The sequence below is a fragment of the Macaca thibetana genome, chromosome 4 (assembly GCF_024542745.1).
Source record: "Macaca thibetana thibetana isolate TM-01 chromosome 4, ASM2454274v1, whole genome shotgun sequence".
Taxonomy (NCBI): domain Eukaryota; kingdom Metazoa; phylum Chordata; class Mammalia; order Primates; family Cercopithecidae; genus Macaca; species Macaca thibetana.
Genome location: NC_065581.1, coordinates 163,810,189 through 163,837,214, shown reverse-complemented (window position 1 = coordinate 163,837,214; position 27,026 = coordinate 163,810,189). Strand labels below are relative to the sequence as shown.

At 46.2% G+C, this 27,026-nt stretch overlaps 1 protein-coding gene and 1 non-coding gene across 5 annotated transcripts in view; both read left to right on the top strand.

The window, feature by feature from the left end:
* The window catches only part of PDE10A (phosphodiesterase 10A), a 669,061-nt gene that overhangs the window by 264,152 nt on the left and 377,883 nt on the right, over positions 1–27,026 (top strand). For 3 of the 4 annotated variants that reach the window (XM_050789384.1, XM_050789383.1, XM_050789385.1), the window contains one exon: positions 15,929–16,063. In XM_050789384.1, coding sequence (XP_050645341.1) covers positions 15,946–16,063 — 118 coding nt within the window. In that variant the 5' untranslated portion in view covers positions 15,929–15,945. Of the gene's footprint in view, positions 1–15,928; positions 16,064–27,026 lie in introns of those variants that run through there. The other variant, XM_050789388.1, reaches the window with a different exon arrangement.
* Positions 8,295–8,398, top strand: LOC126953993 (U6 spliceosomal RNA). Its single transcript, XR_007725461.1, has one exon. It is a non-coding gene; the product is annotated as a U6 spliceosomal RNA (small nuclear RNA).

The following is a 27,026-nucleotide window of genomic DNA, read 5'->3' as shown; positions in this document are numbered from 1 at the left end:
CCGGTGCCCGCAGATGGCCAGGGAGGGCCGGGCCTGCCCAAGGAAGTCAGTTCTCAGTGCTGGGTGGGGTCTAACTATGGGACAGCCTCCCTGGAGGATGCGGGCCCAGGCCCATGGTCAGGCGGTGTCTATCAGGAGGTGTGGACCACCGGAGGGAGCGGGCATCGCGGCTGTCCTCTCCCCACTGTGCTCCCCACCCATGCTCACCTCACTGGGTTTTGCTGACAGAGCTTGAATTCTATCCAGGCAATCATTTATTTTGCTTACTTGTAAAACCAGATACGCTGATTAATGTACAATTGTAAAGGTATTTATATAACTGTTGAGGATAATTCTTTTCCTCAGGAAAATATTTTTTAATGCTTCCTGGGTATATTTTTGCCCGTCACTGATACTTTCCAATTTCTGTAAAATATTTGTCAATGCATTTATTTGCTTGCTTTAGAGAATGGAGAACTGCTGGATCTTCCCTTGGTTCCTCCAAGAGCTAGGACGTTGCACGAAACAACGTTCTGGTGGGATCAGCTCTTGCTTCCCGACACTCCTTGACTCTCTCCGACAGCACTACACAGCTCCGCGGCTCTGCCTTTCCCTGCCTTGCCTGTGCGCAGGAATACAACGTATTACGTTCTTGTCTGCATTAAATCAGGTGGAAGTAGAGCTTTTATTTCTAAGACCATAGTCTCTTAGTAATGAGCGTAGGCCTGTGGAGAACATAGGCAGTGCCAATTGAACTCCGTTTCTGCCCGCACTGCACCAAATGGACAGAATCCTTCAAAACCGCGGAGCTCACAGCGGGCTCCTCCACCTGGTACATAAAGAAACTGCCACATTGAAAGTCTGCAGAGGATGGCATGGAGCTGGGGGGACGAGCTGGGTACGTCTTGCGCTTGCTAGGAACAGAAAGAATGTGTCTTTACAGGCAGAAACAGAAGCACGGGGGAGAATGGAAAGGGAGGTAAAGGTGACTTCCAGGTCAAGACTGCCGGGGAGGAATAAGTAGAAATGGTTGATTTTTCTGGTAAGTACATAAGGCAAGGCAAGTTTATGAAGAATGAGCATCAGGAGACAGCCAGGAACTTCTAGGTTCAGTACATCCAGTTTCTCACCTCCGACTCCACGGGACTCCCCTATTCTGAGAAGTGCTCACTGCCAGGAACCCATGGCTAAAGCATGAGCCATTGAAACAGGAAAAGTTCCTTTATTCCCCTTGCAGGGTGTGTGATGGTGTTGTGGCTCGCTTCCACGGTGCCCCGCTGCTCATACCCCTAGGGGGAGCATGCAGACAGGCAGCTTGTGGGGAGGGTGTTTGCCTTCCAGCCCCATGGCACCCTCTAGGGTTGAGTGTTTACAGCTTCTGAAGCCCCAGTGGGCGTGAATTACAGGACGCTCTTTTTGTTTCGCCATCTGCAGTGGCTTGTGATAGTCAGCTCAGTTAGAACCTCTGCCTTATTGCAGGGACAGAGGCCTTTCTGTATTCCGGGTTCCCGCCTTAGTGTACCAGAAAAATCAGATCACACGTGGGCTTGGAGAAGAAGTGCAAGGTTTTATTGAGTGGTGGAGGTGGCTCTCAGCAGATGGATGGGAGCCAGAAGGGGGCTGGAGTGGGAAGGTGGTCTTCACCTGGAGTCAGGCTGCTCAGCAGTCGGGCTGTCCTTTGACCACCCTTGGCCCAATTTCCCTGGGCCTCCACATCTTCTGAAAACGGAAATGCCTGTTTTCATCTAGGTCCGTGGGCACAGGCGGGAGGGTGGAGCCTTTGCCAGGGACCCTGCCTTTCCCTACCCAGCACTTCCAAGCCCCCCTCCCATGTCACCGCTATGTCTCTGTCCTCATCCCTGACCGGGGAACCTGCCGCTGCTGTAGTGAGAAAGACGCACTGGAAGCCAATGCTGTTGCCGTAAATGGTCAGGAGTCTCCTGACGCCCAAACGTTTCACCTCTTGACTGCTTCCTGCGATGTTCAGGCTGTATTTCCTTCTACCTTATTACCGATCATATAAGTAAACCTCATTGGATTACAGCCATTTCTGGGAAAATGAGAAACTTTGGGTAAACTTCCATTAGTTATTCTTGTAAGCCTATCTTAGAAGAATTATAAGGACCTGGTAGGCCTGATAAAAGAAACTTCAAAATTACACTTGGCATATTCAAAGTCTCAGTGACGGGACAAAGCCCACAAGGATATCAAAAGGGAGCTGTAATAATTTGGAGGTGGTGAAGCCATGGGGGCGAGCCTGATTTCAGCTCACCTTTTCCAGAGAGCCCAGCTAGCCAGTTATCCACCAGTATGAAGGCCTATCATAATGGTGAAAAGAGAAGTGATAATTGAATTTTGCACTTGCATAGCTCTCTGAATTTGCTCCACATGCTTTCACATCTGTGGTCCTCTTCTTAGTCTCAAAAGGGTCCTAAAGAGAGCAGGAAGCATGTGATGACCTCATGCTATAGGCAAAAAATCTGAGCCCCTAGGGGATTAGACTAGTTAACTTCTACTGTCTTTTCCAAATCTATCATCTGTGATTCTATGAGTTTAAATACACTTTGCAATTTTTCCTAGTAAGTAAAGGGCAAAGACGTCAAGCATAAAACATGCCCAGTGTGTGCCCTGTCTATGCACACAAATGGGGTAATTTACATGTGGTGATTCACTGACTAATATTCAGTCCTCTTGTCTTAATTTTGATGGATTGCATGCTACTAACTAGAAGCCTGTAGTGCACACTGGAAATCTGGAGTAGCCCTGATTCTGGAATCGCTTACATAACCTGTGACACACACTTCTCAGTGAAATCAGCTTTTTATTTTTTCAGTATCTCTCAGAGGAATTTTTATTATCTGAACAAAATTTGTAGACTGACCCCCAAGGGGGGGGAAAAAACTTTATCTTATTTCTTGTTTGTTCCCACACCTCCCAAATGGCTTTAAAATGTTTAGGTATCCAATTGGAGGCAACTAGTCAGAAACAGAATTCCTGTCATAAACAGAGCTAAAAATGAGATAGTTAAAATTCATGTCCTACCTTACTTCTCTGGAAAAGGCTGGGGGTTATTCATTTCCCTGCTATTTCTAAAGTACAGAACTGAAGTATAGAATTGGTAGCAGCTATGGCAAACCATGCTCTATTTTGAGCATGGTGAATGCAGAATTCACACAGCCCAGGAGAAGCTGGGGAGCATGGCAGACACGAGTTGGAATTCCAGCTCAACCTGCCTGTGCCGTCAGGAGCAAATCCCACTACCGGGTGTAACATGCAGGGTTTCATGTGAACGAGGACAAGGAAACCGCACTATTTTTTTTGCAGCACAGTCACGTTGTAAATATAAAGGACTCGGAGATCTTTCTATATTTATGGCATGCACTCTTTCCAGTCAACTGAGGAAATAAAGGGCTGAGGAAGCAAAGAGGGAACCGGTTAAGGGAGAGACAGCAAATCACCAGGGACTGTCGAGAGCAAAGCTCAGAAATTGGATTTTGCTCCAGTTGAGAGTTCCACGGCTTTGCCTGTCTGGGAGACTCCCCACTTCATGCCTCCAAGTGCATGCGGCTGCGTGGCTATGGCCACGGTTCTCAGTAAAATGATCAGCGGTGTGTTAGTCTCATGTCACAACTAGATTGCGAGTCAGTGGAGATCGGCAGGCAAGGCCTAGGCATTCCCTGTGTTCTGTGAGGCTCAGGATGGTGGCATGGTGTGTTCACATTTTGGTTACACTGAATGGAGTGGGACTTCTATTATATTCAACCCAAACAAAAACACAGTTCAAATTAAGATTCTGGGTGATATATATATATATATATGAACACATTTTATTTAAGGATTTATAAGATCAGTAGGATCTCTTACTGCTTTATCTGAAAAGGTAAAACGTTCACTCTGATGTTTTAGCAGGTTCAGTAGAAGTAACTACTCCAGACTTCACATAACTTATGTACATGTCTTTACCAGACTTCACAAGTACAGTAGCCCCCATCTCCCACCTTATCCAAGGTTTCACTTTCCATGGTTTCAGTGACCCCTGGGCACCTAAGGTCCGAAAATATTAAGGTATTTTGAGAGAGATAGCACACTCACATAACTTTTATGGCAGTGTGTTGTTATAATTGTTCTAACTTATTATGAGTTGTTGTTGTTAATCTCCTATTGTGCCTAATTTATAAATTAAACTTGATCATAGGCAAGTATGTATAAGAAAAAACATAGCATACATAGGATTCGTTGCTATCCACGGTGTCAGGCATCCGTTGGGTGTCTTGGCACATATCCCATGTGGATAAGTGGGGACTACTCTATCTTTTCTTACCTGGTATTGTTCTAGCATGAATATGAGTCGAAATTAACCTTCTAAACTTGGGCTGGCGTTATAAACACATGGAGCAGTGTTAGGTTAAAGGAGGCTGCCTTCTGTGCTCCACAGATAATGGTGAAGGCAGCCTAGAAACTGCATCATGTTTGGCTTATATCACAGCACTGGACATGCTTTGCACATAGATTTCCATGCAATTTATCTAACATTAAGATGAGATTAATCAGGCAGAAGTACCTGACATCATCACCTAAATAATTCTGTACCACTTGAAAATTTTTGCAAAAACACATTTTTGAGTAAATATACAAATTTGTGGCTAAGTGCGTATTTAAGAAAACACCTTGGAATCCTTAGCTTTTGAAAATAGTGTAATTCCATGAAATGTTTCATTTCTGCACCAATGATTTGTAGCTAGATGTGGCAAGACTATAATAAGTAGTTCTCAGAGGAAAGAATTAGCAGCTTTAGGAACCGCATCCGTCTTAGCTTCTCCTAATTTATATATCAGTATACTTTTTATTAGACTATATATTTTTTATGTCATTTAAAACATTATAATCAATTAAGTAATTAAAAGATGGTATGAGACAGGTGATATTCGCACAGATAGTGAAGCTACAAATGGAGACTGAGCACGTATTGGGTGCAGAGGCATGAAGATCTGTCTCAAATGGGAATGAGTGTCTAAGGGGAAATCAATGAATATCCTTCTTGTTCTGTTGATTTTTCCTACACAGGAACTGTTTACCAGAAAAAGCATCTGGATTCGATTGCCTTTTCATTCATTGTAGACCACTGATGGAATCTGGAACCACTTACGGCCTCATGGTCTGTAAGTGGCACTTAGAGCATGGACAGGAAATAAGAATGACAGAAAGTGTCTCCTGCACAGTTCTCAGGAAATTCTCTTGGGTCTTTATTCATACCTCAAAATATCCATTTACCTTGAAGCAAATAAGAAGCAATACAGACTCTGCAAGCTAAGAAGTAATGAATTGGATTGACGATCATTCCTTATCAAACACCAAAACCCAGTATTTTTTGAAATGTAATTTCACAGCTCAAGGTTCAGGGGCAGGGATAAATGCATTAAATTGTAAACACTTCACGCTGAAAGTTGCTCTCAGCCAGGTCAAGAAAACGCTGTGCCACACCCCGTGGCCTGGTTTTACTCCCCACACTGCGAGACAACACGTTCTATCTTCGAATACCACAACTGGAACTCATAAATCCTTCTTCATCCTGAGTTGATCTTTTTCTCCACCTAACTCCTTAACCCTGAAAAAGGTCCAATATGTTACTGTTCCATGTGACGTTCTTAATGTCTAACACCATTTACACATAACTTTCCATACGTCCTCAACATTCCTTCTTATTTAAAGTGACTTCCAAATCCATGAACATTGCAGAGTCCCTCTTGGACATGGTCAATGGACTTCCTTAGACCCTCAGGACCTCTGAGTTGAGAACAATAACCCATATATGGCCTGGCCAGAGCCACATAGAGTGGAGACCACCTTCCATTCCTGGAGACTGGTCTTTGTCTATTCATCCTAAACTTGTTCGAGAGAACCCTCCTCCTAGCAATCACATTACATTGGTTCACACTAGACTGAAACACCTAAAACGCGTGGCCAGCCTTCTCTCATAAGGATATATGCTTATCCGGGTGTCATTCAAGCATGCTTCTCAGGGCAGTAGATTGATGGGTGCTAATTTCAGCCAACAGGTGTTCATATCCAAACCAGAAGTTCAAAAATACCTACCTCAAGGGACATTTGATGATATGAGACTTGATCTTAGGAGAATTTCAGACAGGTTTTTCTTTCTGATTTTTTATTCTTTAGGTTTTCGAGCAGGGCAGCTGTGCACAGTTGCCAGTTGTACTTCAAGCAGGACTGAAGTGCAGCCCATTCCGCTCTCAGCAAACCCTCTGCTGGCCTGGGGTTGCTTCTGCCTTTCCCTGATGTGTACATCGGAGCTTTTATAAGCTATCAGTGACCCTGATAGCAGGGCATGCTGTAATTCAGAAAAGTATTGATAAACCTCAAAAACACCTCAAAGGAAGATATGACCATTAAAAAAATAAACGGTACCGAAATGCATAAAACAAAATACAGGAACACCCTCTCTCCCCTTCTCCGCATCCCTCTGATTTCCACACGAAACAACCACTTCCAAGCCTCTTATTTCTGCTGTTTCAGAAATTCATTTTCTTTTTCCTAGATCATACATCATTATTTTGGGATCATTACTTTGTTTCTTTAGACGTTGGCTATTGAGCGCCTGTTACGGACCAGGGAATCCAGTTCTCGCAGCAGTTCCTTCCCGATCCTCACGTTTTGCACACCCTTGTGGACTCTGTGTGATGTGGTCATGATTATTGGCTAAAGCTGTGGCATTCATTATTTGGTCCCTGTACATATCTCTCAAGTCTGAACCAAACAGGGTACTTGGATTCCATTTTTTTCTCTTGTACTGCTTGTTTTTTTCCCTGCAATTAATATTTGTCTTGTTTCTCCATGTGCTTAGTTTTTTAGTTATACCTCATTTTTTTCCAAATGCTCTCACAAATCTGTCCCAGAACTGACAGTAGAGTTTCCAACTGTATTCCAAACATGTTTTAAAGCGTGCTATCAGCTCCACAACCTTTCACCTGGAGCATCGCTCCTACCATCCGCCAGGGCTACATTGTTGCACACCTGTCACACACTTGTGCTGGGACCTCCTGTCACCCTCCTTCTGGGAAGTTCCTTTGCTGCTTCCAGTATCTCACACTTGCCCTTTGTTGAGACTAGATTGAAAATGCATCCCATCACAACGTTTTCAACCAGTACAGAGTTCCAGGTGAAAATCATGTTTCATTTGAATTCTTGTCATTTTGTTACACTGTGTCCTACTGTCCAACAATGCTGTTGAGAAATAGAACACCATTATTCTTCCCTTTTCTTCCTGCTGGCTGCTTTCCCTCTCTGCGCACTCTTAGGTTCTGTTTTGGATCCCTGCCAATAATGAGCTTCACAGGGATGTGCCTTGGGCCAGTCTCCTTCCATCCATTGCCCCAGTGTGTGCTGTGCCATTGAACATGAGACTCCTGGACTTCAGCCCTAGGTGATTTTCCTGTGTTATTTCTTTAATAATTTCTTTTCCTCAGTTGCTTTTTTTTCTGTGCCGAATTAATCCTCAAATTTTCTTATTTTTTTCTGTCCTTTTGCTGGTTTTGTTCTATTTTCTGTGGAATTTCTTCACTTTTATACTTCCAACTGTTGGTTTTTAAAATTTGTAATATTCCATTTTCAATTTCCAAAACCCCTCTATTGTTCTTCACTTGCTTCTTTTATAACATTCTTTTTTTTTTTTTTTAACATGAATGCAATATCTTTTCTTTGTCCTCTGAGAATATTATAGTTTTAAGAACTTTTTTCCTCCCTGTATGGTCTCTTTCCAAGTTTCCTTTACTGTTTATTATTTTAGCCTCAGTCACTCTTGTTGGAAGCTTTCCTTGGTTATCTTGTTATCCTTAGCCATTCTTTCTTATGTAAGAGCAAGGCACTAAAATGCAGACTGGAAACTCTGGTGAAGGGTGGAGGGGATGACTCCCTAAACTTCAATGACTGCAGGTCTTTACTTTGTTACAGTTCAGCTTCTCCGGGAAACGCTCTCCTATGTCTTGTCTGGGGGAAAAGGTGGGGGTTCAGGTATATAAACACAAGCAAGCATTCTAGGAACAGGACAAGAGAGGGAGGTTGGAGCAATCGGTGAGGGAGAGGAGTGTTTCACAGTCAGATATGTTGATTCTCATTGCATCCTGTTCCATCTAGACCCTTGTCCATTCACTACACACAGTGTGTGAGTCCAGAGTCCCTCTGGTTTAGTTTCTCTAAGGCATAAACCCTTTGTTTCTTCTGGGGATTTGGGACAGTGTGTTATAAACAAAATTTATTTTCATCTGTTTATGATAATGTATTTTTTTAAGAATTTTCTTTTAGTACTCGCTCTAGCAGCATATTTACTAAAATTGGAACTACACAGAGATTAACCAGGCCCCTGCACAAGGATGACATGCAAATTCATGAATTGTGACACATTTTTTAAAATAACTTGAAATGGACCACTATGCAACTCTTAGAAGAAAACATAGGGAAAAAGCATCATGACTTTGAATTTGGGAATGATTTCTTAACTATGATATCAAAAGCACAGGCAGCAAAAGAAAGCAAGAAGGCGGATTTTATCAAAATTAAAAACTTTTGTGCATCAAAGGACACAATCAACAGAGTGAGAAGGTAACCCATGGAATGGGAGAAAATATTTACAAGTCATATAACTGATAAGGGACTGTTATCCAGGCTATGTAAAGAATTCCTACAACTCAACAACCACAAAAAAAAAAAATCCCAAACATCCTGATTCAGAATGGGCAAAGGACTTTAGTAGATGTTTCTCCAAGGAGGATATACAGATGGCCAGCAAGCACATGAATGGTTGCTCGACATCCCCAAACGTTACCATTCCCCACCCATGTGGACGGCTGTGATTGAAACAAACCATTAAATAAAAGACAGGCAACAATGAGAGTTGGCGAGGATGTGGACAAACTGGAGCCCCTGTGCATTGCTGGTGGGAATGTACAACAGTGCAACCATTGCAGGAAACAGTTGCCAATTCCTCAAAAGATTAAACATAGAATTACTGAATAATCCAGCAATTCCATTTCTGGATATATACTCAAAAGAAATGAAGGCAGGGACTCAAAACGATATTTGTACACTTTTTTTTTTTTTTGAGACAGAGTCTCCCTCTGTTGCCCAGGCTGGAGTGCAGTGGTGCGATCTCAGCTCACTGCAACCTCCGCCTCCCAGGTTCAAGCAGTTCTCCTGTCTCAGCTTCCCAAGTAGCTGGCATTACAGGCACATGCCACCACACCCAGCTAATTTTTGTAGTAGAGACAGGGTTTCACCATATTAGTCAGGCTGGTTTCAAACTCGTGACTTCAGGTGATCCACCCACTTTGGCCTCCCAAAATGCTGGGATTAGAGGCATGAGCCACTGCGCCCAGGCTGTACACATCTTTATAGCAGCATTATCACAATAGCCCAAAGGGAGAAGCAAGTCAAGTGTCCCTCAGTGGAGGAATGAATAAACAGACTGTAGTGTGCCCATCCAGTGAAATATTACTAAGCCTTAAAAAGGAAGACAATTCTGATACAGGCTGAAACATGGATGAATCTTGAGAACACTGTGCTAAGTGAAATAAGACAGTCACACAAAAAACAAATACTGTGGATTCCACTTACATGACGCACCTAGAGAAGTCAATTGCATAGAAACAGAAAGTAGAATAATGGCTTTCAGGAAGTGAGGGAAGAGAGGAATGGGAAGTTAGTGTTTAATGGGGACACAGTTTCCATTTTGCAAGATGAAAAGAGTTCTGGGGATGGACGGTGGTGACGGCTGATCAGTGTGAAGGTACTTAATGCCACACTCTAAAATGCTTACAATGATGAATTCTATGTATCTTCTTACCATGGTTTTAAGAGTAACTTTCTTTAAAAATCAAGAATAGTCATTAAAAATAAAATATTTTGACTCACAGATATTTCATTTCATTTGATTTTGATGCTCAGAGCCATCCTGAGTTCCTCCTCTCCCTTGCTTTTCTTCATGACAGAATTCTCTTGATCCACACCCAGGACCCCTTTTTCCTAAATGCGGGGAGAAAATAAAGGTCTTCCATTCTTCTTCAGGGCTTTGCACTCTTAATCCCTTATGCAAATGTTGTCATCACTCTGCTCTTCTCAAACGGGTTCATTTCTCCAGTATTCCATTGAAACTGCTCCCAAGTCACTGATGATGCTAATCATCAATTTCAATATCTTTTTCTCAGAATGAATCCTTTAAAGCATGCTTACAACAAATGATACCACTGCCTCTGCCTTTCTATTAGAAGATAAGGTGTGCAGTCAGTTTCAGATCCTTCACATTGGATCCCACTTCCTTGGGAGGCCCAGGCAGCTTGCATTTAATCCTGACATGTCCTCTCTGCATGGCCCTGCAGTATGTACGAGCAAGTTAGAGAAGAAAAGAGAGGAAGATGCTGTAAAGCAGTCATATGGTGAGTTTCATCAGCGAATCAATTATGAGTCAATAATTTGTGAATTTTGTGGAGACTCAGAACCCAGGGCTCCGTGCCTTAGCACCCAGAAGGTCTCTCACTCCAGGAGCAGAGAACTCTGCAGCTAGGGCCAGGGTCACCCGAAGTCATGGGTTTGAGACCAGCCTGACTAATATGGTGAAACCCTGTCTGTACTACAAAAATTAGCCCTGGCACCTGGGCTTCATCCAGTCTGCAAGGTAGAACCTACTCTGAGGCTTGGCAACGTTGTGAGGTCTTTCTGTCAGAACAGCTCTGTTCTAATTGGTTATCCTCAATGTATAAGGGGTACTTTAGTGCAGGAGCCAAAGGGGAGGTTTCCGTGGGCAATACACCTGCATTTTCTGTTACATAAAGCTCCCAGGCAGGGTATAGATAAGAAGAGGAGACCTGGTTGTCTGGTAGGACAGAATAAAGCTGAGGAGAAAGTAACGTGCAGCAGTAACTTGTGTGCTCCCACAGGAGAGGGCACACAGGAAATTAGGGTCTAACCTGTGCCCTCTGAGCACGGTGCCTGGAAGAGGGACATTCCCCCCAGTGTCGAGTGACTGAGGGTGTTCTGCTGTCTGTGCAGCAGGTAACATGCCGTCTTCTTTCCTGTACTTAACCCACCTGATCCATTATCCATACACCGGCCCCTGACACACCGAGAGAGTCTGTGTGTGTGTGCACGTGTGTTCACACCATGCACGTGTACATGCATGTGCATGGGTGCGTGTCTCTCTTCATCTCTCCCACCTCCTTCTCCCCTTCATTCCCTTGGAATCTACTACTTCTCTTCAGGTTCCTTTGGGGGAACATGGTCTTTTCACTGACCAAAACACAGCATTCCTGGAACCTCCTGAATGGTCGATTTGGGGAAAATAAAAAATCTAAATACAACATTGGCTCGAATTTATACAATGCTCAGCTGATGCACACACCACTTCTGTTTGCTGACTTTTGAGTGCGTGGGCAGCATATGGTTATAGGACTAATGTTTTTTATTTTACTATTAAACATTTTTAAATCCTGATTTTCTTCTGTATAAAAATACGATTGTTTATCCCAGACCTGTGTGTCACCTGTATGTCCCTAAGCCTCACCACCTGATGTGACTGAATGAGGGTGCAGGCCCATCTGGCTGCATAGCCCACGTGAGTGTGAGCAGCACCGGCTGCACCTGCTCACTGAGCCCCGCTGCACGGCAGCCTCCTTCAGGGCTCCTCGGGCAGCTGCCCCTGCAGGCTAAGCCAACACTCCACCCTCGTGGCCCGTGGGCTCCTGCCCAGGCACTCCCACCCTGCTCCGTGCACCTCCATGTGCCCAGAGCTCTCAGTTCACACCGGGTCTTTGTGCTCCTTAGGGCTTTGCGGAGAGCAAGGGGAACAACCCACTGAGGGGTGTTCTACTCGCCCTGGGATGGGGAAGGGGGTGTGCCCCAGTGGTGGAGCCCCAGACCGTTGCCCCCAGGTTCAACACATTCTTCTGTCACTGCGGGTTGGGACTGGGCCACAGTCGGCCACCACTTTGTCCACTGAACAGTCACCCTCCTCCTGTCTGAGACTCTGGAGCTGCATCCACTGGCCACACAGACTCCTGTTTCTTTTGGGCATGGATTCATGGATTTTTATCTTCTTCACAATTCGGTTCCTGTTTCCCTGACTGAAACTCACTCCTTGGCATCCTCCAGGCTCTACCCCTGGGACACCCCTGTGGATGGGCTGCGAATGGGGCTGCTGTGTCTGGATTCGAGCAGGGGGATCCCCTCCCCTGGCTACCCCAGCCCAGTGCCTGGGGTTGCCACACCACCTAGCAGCCTTGAATTTATTTTGACCTGCAGCTGAGTGTCGATCTCTGTCTATTCCTCTTATTTTGGAAAGAAAGCTTGGCTTCGGTGTTTAGATTCAGAAATCATTCGAATGTGCAGAAACCTGACAGAAATGTACATGATCAGACTCACAGGACTGGCGGCCTGGAAGTTCAGAAATGGCAAACTCGTGACTCCCCTCCCCAGCTCTCCCCACAGAGGGCAGGAGTGGCTAAGGCACGCCACCCACACTGCAAGCTCCCAGCAGGTCAGGGGTGGGCGTCAATAGGAAAGCCTGATTGTGCATGCAGAGCTTGGTTCTGTGTACGAGGCATGAACACTGAGCTGCCCGGTGGTACCCAGGAGTTTCCAAATGCAGATATGCATTAGGGCATTTGGCTGGTGTTGGTTTTGTTTCTATACAACTCTAATTACTCAGAATGTTGTAGTGATAATGGTTTCATGGGCACATTCATGTATTACAGCTCACACAGGTGCCCTCCCTATTACATGGGCAGTTTATGTATCAATCACACCTCAGTAAGGCAGGCTTAAAGTATTTTGTAATGTATGACATGAGCTTCAATCCAAAATACTTATGACATATCAAAAATCTTCCTCAGCAATAAAGCGTTCTAATAGCTATACATAGGACTTAGAAATTACTGGCCGGGCGCCGTGGCTCAAGCCTGTAATCCCAGCACTTTGGGAGGCCAAGATGGGTGGATCACGAGGTCAGGAGATAGAGACTATCCTGGCTAACACGGTGAAACCCCGTCTCTACTAAAAAATACAAAAAAAAAAAAAAAAAACTAGCCAGGCGAGGTGGTGGGCGCCTGTAGTCCCAGCTACTCATGAGGCTGAGGCAGGAGAATGGCGTGAACCCGGGAGGCGGAGCTTGCAGTAAGCTGAGATCTGGCCACTGCACTCCAGCCTGGGCGACAGAGCGAGACTCCGTCTCAAAAAAAAAAAAAAAAAAAAAGAAATTATTTATAATCGATTGTCATATAATCTTTCATTTCAAACTTCTGTGACCTCAGCTTTCTTCTATTAATTACATACCAAATGCAAGAATAGAGATACAGAGATCTGAAAACACCAGTTGATAATTACACTCAGACACACTGTACACACAAGTCCTGTTTCTCCCCTGATAGAGAGGACTGGATCGAACATTTTTTAGAAAGCATCGGTGTTTGGGGTAGGTCTGGTCTTCTCTCCTCCAGTGATCTTCTTTGTCGTCAAACCTTATCCATCAGCCACCCTCCCCCATCTCCTGGTCCCAAGCCTTTGTGGCCACGCATATAGGCCAGCTCTTCTGAGCATGTTGTGTGGTAGTTCCCAATCTAATAATCCTCTGTAGTACAAGCAAGCTTCCCGATACACTTGTGAAAACGGACAATGCTAAGCCCCACATGCCACTGTCTCATGTGGGAATTAAGCCCTACGTCACCTCTGAAGGTAGTTTCTTTATTTCTTCTAGTCACTGGTCACTCCCTATGGAAACAAGCATATTCTTAATGCATGGTAACTGGGAAAATTTCCCCAGTCGTTCCTCCATTTACTTGTGTAAATTCACACTGCAGGTGTCCTGGGGGTGTGAGTTCTGCTAGAAGGGTGGGATTCCCCAGAGTCTGAACACCACGGGCACTTGTGATCTTCTCCTTATGGTTTTACTGCAAGGCTGGGACCCTGAGGGTGTAGGTCTACAAAGTGGTCTCAAGCCTTACTGACTTTGAGTTCACGTGTGTGGCACTCTCCCTTGGTAATGACCAAGGCCATGGCAACTCCCACTGGAGAACTGAAACCTGAGCCCATCCTTGCCTCACTAGAAAGCATTTCAGGTTGCAAAGGGGAGATAAAAATCTACAATGTATTTTTAAAGAAAGTTAAAACGGGCCGGGCGCAGTGGCTCACACCTGTAATCCCAGCACTCTGGGAGGCCGAGGCGGCCGGATCATGAGGTCAGGAGATTGAGACCATCCTAGCTAACATGGTGAAACCCCGTCTCTACTAAAAATACAAAAAAATGAGCCAGGCATGGTGGCAGGCACCTGTAGTCCCAGCTACTCGGGTGGCTGAGGCAGGAGAATGGTGTGAACCCGGGAGGCAGAGCTTGCAGCAGTGAGCCGAGATCGTGCCACTGCTCTCCAGCCTGGGTGACAGAACCAGACTCTGTCTCAAAAAAAAAAAAAAAAAAAAAAAAAAAAAGTTAAAATGTTCCTCATGCTTTGACATTTTAATTCATGTTTATTGCAGCAAATTACTTTCAACAGCAGAAAAGCTGAATTTGCAAACCAACCCAGGCCGATTCGGTGTTTCACAACTAACAAGTTCTTAACGGAAGATGCCAGGGGCCCCGCAGTTAGAGCTGGGCAGACAGCACAGAGCTCCCTTCCTACAACCTTGCTCCCAGGGGTGCCTTATAGGTGAAGGAAGTCTCAGACAAGCTCCGCAGCACATGCACACATCAGGAGGGGTGCAGGCAGCAAGCCACACGTGGCATGCTGTAGATTTGATGAGTAGCCTACTCTCCGGGCATTCGGCTAATCACTTTTCATGAAACGGTCCTTCACAGCAGGTCAGGATCATCCCAGTAGCAGTGTCCAGTTAACCCCTGAGTCCCACCGATGTCACACCCCTCCATGCACAGTTCCCAGTGCTGGGAAGAATGGTAGAACCCTTTTCCTCCTTCAGACCACCACAGTGGAGCCCAGAACCCTCCAGCCCGTGCCCCTTCCTTGACTTCCACTCACTTCACCACTGAAAAACCACATTGACATCCATTCTGCTGGTTACAAACCTCCCAGGGCCCATCAGCAGCAAAGACTAGTGAAGAATTCACAGTGGCCAACTGTGGGGTCCAAGAATTGGATGTTTCTTTCAAATATTAAACACTTGTGAAGTGTGTCACTGCTCAGGGTGCCCCGGGTACTCACCAATCACCCCTAGGATGCAGACTAAAACCAACCAGCACACTCCTACATCCCACTGTTTATGCTAAAGCATTTTACACTAAGGCACAGACAATATAACACAGGCACGACCGTCACGAAAATGCATTAGAGGTTCACTGGTCTGATGAATGAATTAGCACAATTTCTGGGTTGTTCTGAACAGGTTTGTGCCTGAGCTAAACATAGCTCAGCAGGTATTAAAGGGGCTTCCTGAGTTTCACTTTTCATCTTCATTTCTCCTCTCACCTTCATCTCATTGACCCGACCCTACTGAGACACACACGCTCACATTCCTCACCATTTGGGCCTGGCTGGAGGCTCTAGAAAGCACAGGCTGAACTAAAATCCCCTCAGGAAAACCTCCAAAAATGGAGAGTGACTTAAGGCCCCCTCCAAACAGCTAACTCGCAGAGTCCCCCAGACAAGACCAGGAGCAGGGCGTTCTAGCTAACATGAGTTTCTGGTCTCCGTGGCTCCGAATCCAGCTTTAGGACCTGTGTTTGCAGCCCGGCATCCTGACGACAGCTGCCTTCCGCACCCTGAGTCACACCATCTGTAATGGTGCCAGAGTGCCCAACATGAAGGGCCAATGGGAGGCCCAGGCACTTCCCTCTGCAAATTACCCATCTGAGATGAGGTTTTCAGAAGAGCCCTGCTCCCGACTCTAACGGTGTATTTAGCAGAACTTAGTGCTAATGTCATATCCCTGTTGTTCTCTCCAGCCAGCCGCCTCCCCTTCATGCTTAAAGGTGGGAGCAAAGGACCCGCTTTGTTGGCTTTGAGGAGCGGGACAGACCCCCGGGCACAGATGAGCGATGACACAGCAGAAGGCACCCTGGACCCCTGCAGTGCGCCAGGTAAAAAGGAAACCTGCTCTGCCATTCTGCCTCCCGCGGGGAGGGTCTGCCCCTCCTGGCATTCTCTCAGGGCTCTTAGCTGGGACCTCATGGGCAAAGCAGTGGAGAAAATTGTCTGTGATTAGGAAAGACATGGGTATTTTTGATGTTAAATCAGGGCCCAGGAATATAGACATGGTTTTAAGTGATTTTTCTAAGCACTTTGTATGTTTTTCCCCTTTTATTTTTTGAAGTTAATTTGGGTAGTTTCTTGATTAATACAGCAGCCAAAGTAGTAATTTAATATCACAAGGAAGATAACACCCTTACTCCCAAGTAAGAACACGTTCAATAAGAAAATAATTTACATTATTTTTCTCTGATGACTTTTACTGCTAAACTAAAAACCCAGCCAAAAGTTCCCGATTTATTCAAAAAGGTTATGACATGGGATTATGGGAACTTTGAAAGCAAATTTTCGAAAATACAAAAACAAAAGCGCTTTTCTCTGTTTCTAAGGTAGAGAAAGTGATGACCCTCTTTAAAAGGGATCAGTTTGCATATTTAGGTGTGCCTATAACAGGAAAACATTGTAACGTCTTAGTTGTCTGTTTTTATATATTCACAAAAACCAAAAGGACTTTGCACTTGGCCAGCGGAGGGCTCCATTTATCTGAGAGCGCTAGGTAAGGGGTGAGGTGGGTTATTCTTCTACAAATATGATTTAGCCCCTGCTATGCGTAGCTTTGTCCTGGTAATCCAATTAGGACCAAGATACAGTCCTTCTGTCCAGGGACTCATATTCTACTTGAGGAAGAAACACTCAGGAGGCAAACATGTGCTGTAGCTTCAGAGAGTGGTCAGTGCTGCCTGGGCTTAGAGCAGGAGTGGCATCTCTCGGAGTGGCAGCGCCAGCAGAAATAGGAGCCTGCGTGTGACGATTTGACTGAGCGTCCAGCGGAAAGGAGAGCAGGCTTCAAAGCACTGAGGCAGGTCTGAGCTGGTATGTTCAGGGCTGAACAAAACTGTGAGGCGGCCTAACTGCAGCCAGCAAGGAGAAAGCAGAGGTAAGGCGGTCACAGAGATTGGAAGGGGCAAGGCCGTACAGTCCTTGGAAGCAATAGGTCTTGATCTTCAAGTGCTGGCAAAGCTTTGGAAAATTTGAGGCAGAAGAGTGAAGCGATGTGACAGGTAGTTTTCAAAGACCACTCAGTCTCCTGTGAAAGGGAACGCAGGACAGTAAGGCTGCTGGAAGCAGAGATGCCAGGAAGGAAGGAGCCATGGTGATGGCTCGAAGAGGGAAAGCGTGGCAGCATGGGGGTGGAGAGTGGGGGGGAGAGTGACAGCATGGAGGTGGAGAGTGGGGGCGAGAGCGACAGCATGGGGGTGGAGAGTGGGGGGAGCAACAGCATGGGGGTGGAGAGTGGGGGGGGAGAGCGACAGCATGGGGGTGGAAGAGTGGAGGGAGCGCAGCAGCATGGGGATGGGGGTGGGGGGAGAGTGCGTCAGCATGGGGGTGGAGAGTGGGGGGAGAGCGACAGCATAGGGGTGGAGAGTGGGGGGGGGAGCGAGAGCGACAGCATGGGGGTGGAGAGTGTGGGGGGAGCGCCACAACATGGGGGTGGAGACTGGGGGGGAGAGCGACAGCATGGGGGTGGAGAGTTGTGGGGAGAGCAACAGCATGGGGGTGGAAGAGTGGAGGGAGCGCAGCAGCATGGGGATGGGGGTGGGGGGAGAGTGCGTCAGCATGGGGGTGGAGAGTGGGGACAGAGCGCCACAGCATGGGGGTGGAGGGTTGGGGGGGAGAGCAACAGCATGGGGGTGGAAGAGTGGAGGGAGTGCAGCAGCATGGGGGTGGAGGGTGGGGGGAGAGCGACAGCATGGGGGTGGAAGAGTGGAGGGAGCGCAGCAGCATGGGGGTGGGGGGGGGGGGGGAGAGTGTGTCAGCATGGGGGTGGAGAGTGGGGACAGAGCGCCACAGCATGGGGGTGGAGGGGGGGGGGGGAGAGCGACAGCATGGGAGTGGAAGAGTGGAGGGAGCGCAGCAGCATGGGGGTGGGGGGTGGGGGGTGGGGGAAGAGTGCGTCAGCATGGGGTTGGAGAGTGGGGACAGAGCGCCACAGCATGGGGGTGGAGAGTAGGGGTGTGGCAGCATTGGGGTGCAGAGTGGGGGGTGAGCGTGGCAGCATGGGGGTGGAGAGTGGGCACAGAGCACCGCAGCATGGGGGTAGAGAGTGGTGAGGAGAGCGCAGGAGCATGGACGGGGAGAGTGGGTCAGCCAGGTAGATTGGATGCAAGGAAGCATTCCTGGGTTGGTTTCATTTTGCTTTGTGTTTTTGCTCTGGGCCTATTGTTCTGATGGGAAGGAGCACGGACAATGCAGGCGTCGGGGTGGAGGCACTGAGAACCATGTTGCAGGTTCTCAGCAGGTGGGGACCTGCTGAGAGTGCGGAGCCTGATAAATAATCTGTCCAGAAGCCCCTGAGTGGACATGAAATTCAGGGTTCTAGTGCAGAGGTCACTGACAGGAGCTGAAGATGCAAATGTGTGTCCTCGGAAGATGCGTGAACGGGTCCTCCTGGAGGAGATCACCTTGGGAGGGCAGCCTCAGCGAACAGGGCACAGTGAGGCTCAGAGGGACGGGGGATGCCCGTTGTGACGGCCAGAAACCAAGCCAGGAAGCTTCTCCAGGAGTCAGTGAGCAGCTGTGAGCAATGCTGGACGGACTGCATGGGTTAAATAGGTGGAGTCCGTGGTGACCTGACCGACCGGGGCTCTGCAGTGTGGCCGCCGGAGGTGACAGCCCAGCTCCCGGGGCTCCCGAGTGCGAGGGCAGGAGTGGAACCAGCACATGCAGACAATTCTTCCAGAAAGTTCTGTTTTAAAGAACAGAGACGTGGAAGGATAGCTGGCAGGGAAGCAGAAGTCAAGAGGGTTGGTTTGTGTTGAGTTTTTAAAAATCTGGGGCGGGGCAGGTGAGTTGAGTCCTATGAGAGGCACATGGTGATAGTCTAACAGGATAGGGAGATCTTCTCTTATCTGCAGGAGGTTTAAGAGCAAACCCGGCCCCTTTGTGTTCAGCCTTGATCACAGGGAAGGGCTGCTGAGCTGTGTATTCAAGAACCCCTAAAGGAAAAGAGCACCCAGGAAGCTGCAGACACACACACATAAATACAATCACCCACACTCACATACACCTTCACACACAGTCTCCCACACACTCACACATACACTCATATACACACAAACACACACTGTCTCACACACTCACACACATGCTCGCATACACACACACACTCACATATACACAAACATGCTCACACAACACGTGCTCTCACATGCGCGCTCACACTATCACACACTCACACACTCACAGTGCAAGCATGTCCAAATTGGTAGCCACCTGACACGTGTGGCTGCTGTAGTTAACCAAAATGCAATGAAATTAACAATGTGGTTTCTCAACACCTTGAGGTGAGGTCTCTGGGGGATGGAGATGTTGTCCTCTCAGAAGGTGGAAGAGGGAAGCAGGCCTTCTGGGCTCCCCTGAGTGAGCTGCAAACCCTGCTCTGTGCAGGGCCGGAACTAGAGCCTGAGCAGCCTCAGCCCTTGGTTCTGAGCAGAGGAGAGGTCCAAGTGCTACCCGCCCTCCCGTCCCCTCTTCCCAGGGGACCAGGGCGGGGCTGGGGGAGCCACAGCAGCTGGACTCTGGCTCAAGGACCAGGTACCAAAATTTGGAGTCTGATCAGGATCACTGTTAGCACTATTCCAGCTACTTCAAGGGTCAAATAGGGTTTTCTGGGCTTCTCCCAGGAATTTCCATAATTTTGAGACTGTTTCTACAGGAAAATAGTCCCTGTGTTTTAAGCAATTGGCTTAAAAACAAACTTTTGGATTACAATTTTTGTATACTAGCATTCTTAGATAGGCTTACTGGGTGAACATTGTATAAAAGCTTAAGTCAATTCAAAATCACTTATTGTTTCTTTCATAATACAAGACTGTGCCTGCTTTTGTTAATGAAATGCTGACAGGGATGGGCTTGGGATTAAGGCTAAGGATAGTGTTCCTTTCTTAAAAGTCTTTTGAAAAATCTGCTTTTCTTTGAATGAAACCATGTAAATCTGTTATTCATAAGCCGTTTTTTCCCCTAAAGTCTGAATGGTAAATTAAAATAGAATTTAACATCTCCTAATATTAGTTCACAAAGGATCCTTTTATCAAGTAATGAAAATTACTCTTCAAGTTTCCTTTTTTTGTCTTGGCTACTTGGAAGCTCCTAGCAAAATGTGCTGATTTAGTCATAGACTGTAAAGATTTAATGAGGAGAAAATGTTAACACTGAAGCCGTGGGGTGTCAAAAAGATAGTATTGGCAGGCTAGGGAGGAAGGGACAGTGACTGACTTTGGTTCTATTCTTATCCTTAGCTATGTAGGATCAGAAATTGACTTTATTGATTAACCTCAATAATATGTATTCATCAGAACACAAATTGGTTGACGTACAATGGCAATGATCTCATTCTAGCAACCCGAATGTTTCTGTCCATGACCCATGGAAACCTGTGTCCTGATACTGAGATATCTGGGAAGCCAAAACCGTCATCATCAGAAGTTGGCTTAGTGAACACAGGATTAAGGCAAAAGGAAATAATTATCTTGAAGGACATATTATCCACACCACAGTAACATCACTGAAATATTCCTGTTGGCCCATTGAGAACATTTTTCTGGTGACTTGCTTTTGCCTCTCAGACCATCTTTTTCCTGTACTGCAAAGCCAAGCACTCCTAGAATGTGCATTTCTGGAACCGGCTTCCCCATCAGCACTCCCTCTGCATGTTCCTGGGATGTGCTACTGTCACTGGTGCTGTGAGAGCTGCGCACTAGGAGTACGGCCACCCTTCTCAGAGAAAATTCACTGTGTTTTCCCCCAAGTTGTTGGACGTACGTGTCACTGTCCCCACTGACTACTCACAACAGGAACTGTGGCAGCTTAGAATTTGGGCAAATCCATTTTTCCTTCTCTCTTACACTTCTGTTATTATTATAAGCAATCTTAGCTCTTTTTGGAGAAGAGAGAAAGTTACATTTTGAATGTAAATTTAAAAATTCCCAACGCTTGCTTTATTTGATAGCACACGGATGATTGTAATATTTTTAAAGTCATGGTATCTTTTTTGAAAAATAGACTCATATTATGCCTTTTATCAAAATTATCTTTTATCTAATTATCATAGCCATGAAAATCAAAAGAATTGTAACCAAAAGCTATGTAGTATGAATAATTTTCCAGCTGAAGCTCGATTTATCAGTTACATTTGACATAGCACAATTCTGTTACCACATAGTAATTGAATAACGTTTCGAATTCGTGAAATTTGCCTTCCCACTGCAGTATTTTGTGAAGACCTGCTCTACATCAAGCACCGAGCTAGGTGCTTTGAGGAGCTTACTGAAGTCTAAAACACTATTGCTAGCTTCGAAGGCTGTATCTTAGAAAGCTGTACAAGAACTCCTGAGCCCCACGTCCCCTGGGCACTGTCTCAGAAGTCACCAGTGGGACCCTGGCATCTGGGTGGCATTTGTAGGCAGCTGGAGCACTCTGCAGTGGCATGAAGGCCACACTGGAAGGCTGCACTCCTTTCAGAGGAATTTAAACAATCTAGCTAGCTGTTCCAACTGAGATGGTCTCTACCTGGTCTTAACCTCACCCGTCTCAGGAGTAGAGACAACCTGGATTCAAATCCTAGAAAACAGGTTCACTGAGCCCTGCCCCCACCAGGCTCCACCTGTTCCATGCTGGTCCCCGGGTGTCCCCTGGGTGCATGTGCCTTGCTGGGGGTGCGTTTTACCACAAGAAGCACCCTGCGTGGAAACAGGGCTCATGCTTTGAGACATGGCAAATGGGGACAGCAGGGTCTGCAGTGAAGAGTGGATGACCCCTGGGAGGACACCACAGGGGAAGATGTGGAGGGCAGTGTGGTACGAATTCTCCTGTGCATGAGGGGAGCCCTGGTAGACACCGTAATGGCCCATCATGGACTGACAATGGAGTGAGTTTGCTATTTGTTTAAGTACGCCTTTTCCCCACCTTGATCAAAAAGCACAAAATGATCAAGTCTAAAACAGGAAAGATGGTTTTGCGCTTGTCTGTTTGTTTTTGTGTCTCTTCTTGTGATTATTTTAGTTCCTCACTCTTCTCATACATCCACAAAATGAGATAGTTCCTGTGCAGTGAAACCTGTTCACCAAACTTAATCAACACATTTTATTTATTTTTTGCTGTTGGTGAATCTGATTTTTCTTTTCATTTTAATGGTCGACACATTGGTGTATTTGCAAGTGTGATGAGAAGAACTGAAACATCTCTACAGAGTTTCAGTGGTGACAGATGGGATCATGTGTGTGAACTTTGCGTAAACTCTTCTTGGAAGAGATTCCATACCAAAAAAATAAAAATAAAAACAAGGCTGCAGCAGTATCTAGGTCCCTATTATTCCTGCTGCGCATTTCTGCACAGTTATCTCAGCTGTGTATATCCTACCGCACTGGGTCGGGCACCAGTGTTGCCTGTTGGGTTTGTAATTTGCATGGGTGTCCCGCGTGCTCCTCCTTCGTTTCCTTCCTGATCCCCAGGCTCCTCTCTCTTTGAAGGAGTACCAGCCGATCCCTCCAGTGCTGCTGCCATTGTGTGAGTCTGATCATCTGGCTGTGGGTATTGTTCAAGGACCGCAGCCAACAACACCCACAGTTTTTGCTGGCCCGGAGCCCGAGAACTTGAGCCAGTTCCCAAACGTATACAGTTTCTCTGTTAGGATACAACATACTGTTGTACGTGGCACGGCTGCAGCTGAGTTTACTCCCTCCTTGGTGAACGAGTGTGAATATGTTTGGGCGTGTGTACGGCAGCCTTGAAAAACGTGTGGGAAAAGAAAATGCTAGAAGCTGCACTTTCCATGACTTGGCTACTCCGGCAGCTCATCCTTCCATCCATTCATCTTTGTGACCTGAGAAGTTGCAGGTCTCTACTGTGGTACCAGCCCGCGGTGGAGACTCTTGAAGGATTTGAGAACAAGGGGAGGTGGCTGCCGGCCCTGGCTGTCCCATAGCTGATTACTGGGGGGACAGACAGGATGGAGGCAGGGAGATGGGAGGACCCATGGAGGGTCAGGTCACGGCTTAGTGCTTTTGGCCTGAGGCCAAGATTTCGAGAGCAAAGAGCAAGGCACAGTGCAATCTTTGGAGTAAATCTGCAAGTTGGACAGTTTCTGAACATTCAGATGTGTAGGTTCTTACCTGTGTTCTTAAAAGGGGGCATCAGATCACTCTCCATGTTCCTTTAGCTGCACTTCTGAAACAATTTTTTGAACTCAGTTATGAGGCTTTGAGCTGATATACCGTCTCTGCTGTGCATAACTTTTCTTGAGAATGAACGAAGGAGGAAAATGCATTAGCAGCAAGTGTGAGTGACAAAAGGAGCCCAGTGGTGTCTTATCTCCATGTTCTTTTAATGGCTTTACTCACAAAACCCTTTTACACTTCTGAAATGTGGTGAAATGACATGCATGTTTTTTCCCACTCCCTATACGAAAGGGACAGGCAGAATCTAAAGCTACGATTGCAGGGCCCTGCGATCATCTTTCTCGAGAAGGGAACAGGACCACTGTCTTGGACCCCACTCCAGGTGTAGCACAGGTGACTGCAAAGTCTGAGGTACACTCATAGACAAAGTTCCCACTTTGTGTTATTAAAATAATTATTTACAAGGTTGCAAGCAAACCTGAGAACCTGGCCTTTGCAACACAACACAGTCTTCACATCTCCAAAGGCAGTTTGTTCTTTGAGTGAAATGTGCGTACTTTACCTCTAAGAGATGCCGAATCATTTTTACGAAAATGGACTTCGAATTGCATGGGCAAGTGGAAGAGCAGGGGACTCCTACCACATCTGGGTCACTGGAGCTCCCTGTAGTGGGTCACCGCACATCTGCTCCGGAGCAGTATTCAACGCTTCCCACAGCAGGTCCTGGCTCCCAGAGTCATCTCGTGTTAGGAACATTAGAGCCTCAGGTTCACATGGTTTTAGTGCAGATTAGATTGTGAGAGAGCATCCTTGCAGTGCACCATGGGAACCGCAGGATCTCTTCTTCAGAAGAGGTAAAGACTCCAGCTACCTGGAGGAGCGACAGATGGGCTGGCAGCCAGGCACATGGAGTGAGTGGGTCTTCGTCTTTTCTGCTCCTCCCTCCTCTGAATCTCCTGGTGCGTCGCAGTTTAGTACATTCACACATGGGCCACCCGCTGCCACTGTTCCTGGTGAATTAGTTGATCTTAGTTGTACACTTCTTGTCACTCAAATAGATTTCTGAAATGCTGCTGAACCGTTCCTTCTTCTTTGCGGGGCTTGACTGCCCACATGTCCTCGGAAGGACGAGATTGTCACAGTTAAGGCTGTTCCTCCTCCAGGTTATGAGGGACGCTGCCCGGCTCACGTGTGGGAGATTAGAATTAAGCCCTTAGGATCAGCTGTGAGGGCCTCTCTCAGGTGAGAAGCCCATTGATGTCAGTACCTGGGGAACAAGGTCTGGCTCCGTGGTAAGTTACAGCGGTCAGTATCAGAAGGAAATGGAGACGAGGCAGGGCGTTTTCAGAAAATTAATGTTTTACAAATGTACTTGTTCTCTGCTTTCTGTGGTTTTCTTTTGTAGTTCTTTGCAGCTGGCGCTGGTCCTTCTTGAGGCAGACCCGCTGCCGTCCCAGGGCATGTTCTGAATTCCCCCCACGATGAGGTGGCACCACCCTTCGGAGGTTCAAACATGGCTTTGCCTCTTAACGGGAAAATGTAATTATAGCGTAACACAGCTGACCTAGCTCTGCCTGCCTCCTGGCCACATCTTCCTGCCCTCCCCACTCGTCCTGTAGTTCCCTGGTCCAGGACCAGACTGCGTGTTGTTCCCCAACCCATCATCTTCTCTATTACTGGAGTGGTCCTCTGCCTGTTGACCGTCTCTTCCCTTTGCTTCAGTAGCCATCATTCTTCAAGACTCGTCTTAAGTCTATGAAGCCTTCCCTAACCCCCACTCCAGACACACTCACCACACACACACACACGCAAACATACACACATACACACACAAACACACACACACGAACACACACATGCAAACACATACATGCACACGTGCACACACAGACGCACACACATGCAAACATACACGCACACACATACGCACACACATACACACATGCACACACATGAAGAGTAGACCATCCCCCACTTTATGACACCGAGCTATCTGGTTTTCACTTCTCTTGCTGTTCTGCAACTATTTGTCTCCTTCCTCTTCCAGACTATGGCTTTTTTGATGGCAGAAACCATATTATTCATTCTGTATCCTTAGCACCTAGTGCAATGTCAGAACATCCAATAAAACAGTTGTTAAATCAAAGAAAATGGCCCGGTCCAAGCATGTGCTACTGAGTGGCTAGCATGTGCAGCATTCTCTTGAAAGAATATAAAGAACAGTGACAGTGGCAAATTGCGTCATTGGTTTTTTGTCCTGCACACAGTCAGAAGACAAAGGTATGTGCTTGTGTAATGCACGTAGCCACCCAAGACCGTCAAATGGTTTCTATCAGTTGTTGCCTGGACAGGTCACTCTTCTGCAGGCTTTCCTATTTACCCAGGAATTTGCTGCCAGGCATCTGAAGTCAGAGTCTTGTTTTAACAAAATAACTTTTGTCTATCTATTGAACAGTCAGACACCTGATCTGCTTGTTCTATATATGCCAGGCATTTAACTAAGTTACTATAACCTACTAGGCACAAGAAAGTTCAACATTATAAATAGGATCTTTCCTTTTATCGCAGCACTGATGGAATCCAGGTATCATGGGTATGCAGGTATCAGACATAATTGAATATCCAACAATTTCCCAACCACTGCTGCCAACCAATCTGCATCAATAAACACTTCAGATGGCTTACTTTTGCTCGTTGGTACCTATAAAATCACCAGCATGGTAACTTCATCCCAGATCTGAGACAAAAAGTCACATAAATGTTAAGTATCAACTTCTTCTCTGGAGGACCGCCGAGTGATACGAAGAATCTAGTAAGTTGCATAAATGCTATTCAGAAATGGAAGGTAGCCAGGTGGTGCAATACGTCTGTAGCAAATCTTTAGTTCAAACGTGATTACCTCTCTCCAATCCCCAAATTACACAATGTATTGGGTGATAAATGGCATTTCAATTTTCTTTCCCCCAAACTCTCTTATTTTATGTAACGTTACCTGCAAAACAGTAGAAAGAAATACTTGCACGACACAGGTGCTACTGTCAGAAGCCTCCAAGTGACAAGATCATTTCTGAAAAAAAGATTTATTGAGATATCATTCACATACCATGTAATTCGCCTATGTGAAATGTGCAATTTAATAGTTTTTGACATATTCATGGATGTATGCAACCATCACCACAGTCAATTTAGAACTGTTTCATTACTTTGAAAAGACACCCCAGGCCCTCCACCTCTCATTCCGTGTATCCCTACCCTGCCCCCTGCCCCATCCCCTTCCTCTCATCCCTACACAACCATCTTCTGTCTTTATAGATTGTCCTCTTCTGGACTTTCATATGAATGGGCTCATTCAGTATGTGGTCTCTCGTGACTGGTTTCTTTCACTGAGCCTAATGTTTTCAAGGTTCATCCACATTGTAGAGTGTATCAGTACTTCATTTTGTCTATCCATATTCATCCATTGATGGACATCTGGGTTACTTCTACCTTTAGCTATTATAAATATGCTGCTATAAATATTTGTGTACCAGTGTTTGGTTTCATTATTTTTTTCTCTAATTTTTAATTTTCTCTATTTCATTAATTTCCACTCAAACCTATAATTTCTTCTTTTTGCTTGATTTAGGTTTTGTTTGCTCTTCTTCCTGTGTCTTAAGGTGAAGAGTTAGGTTATTGATTT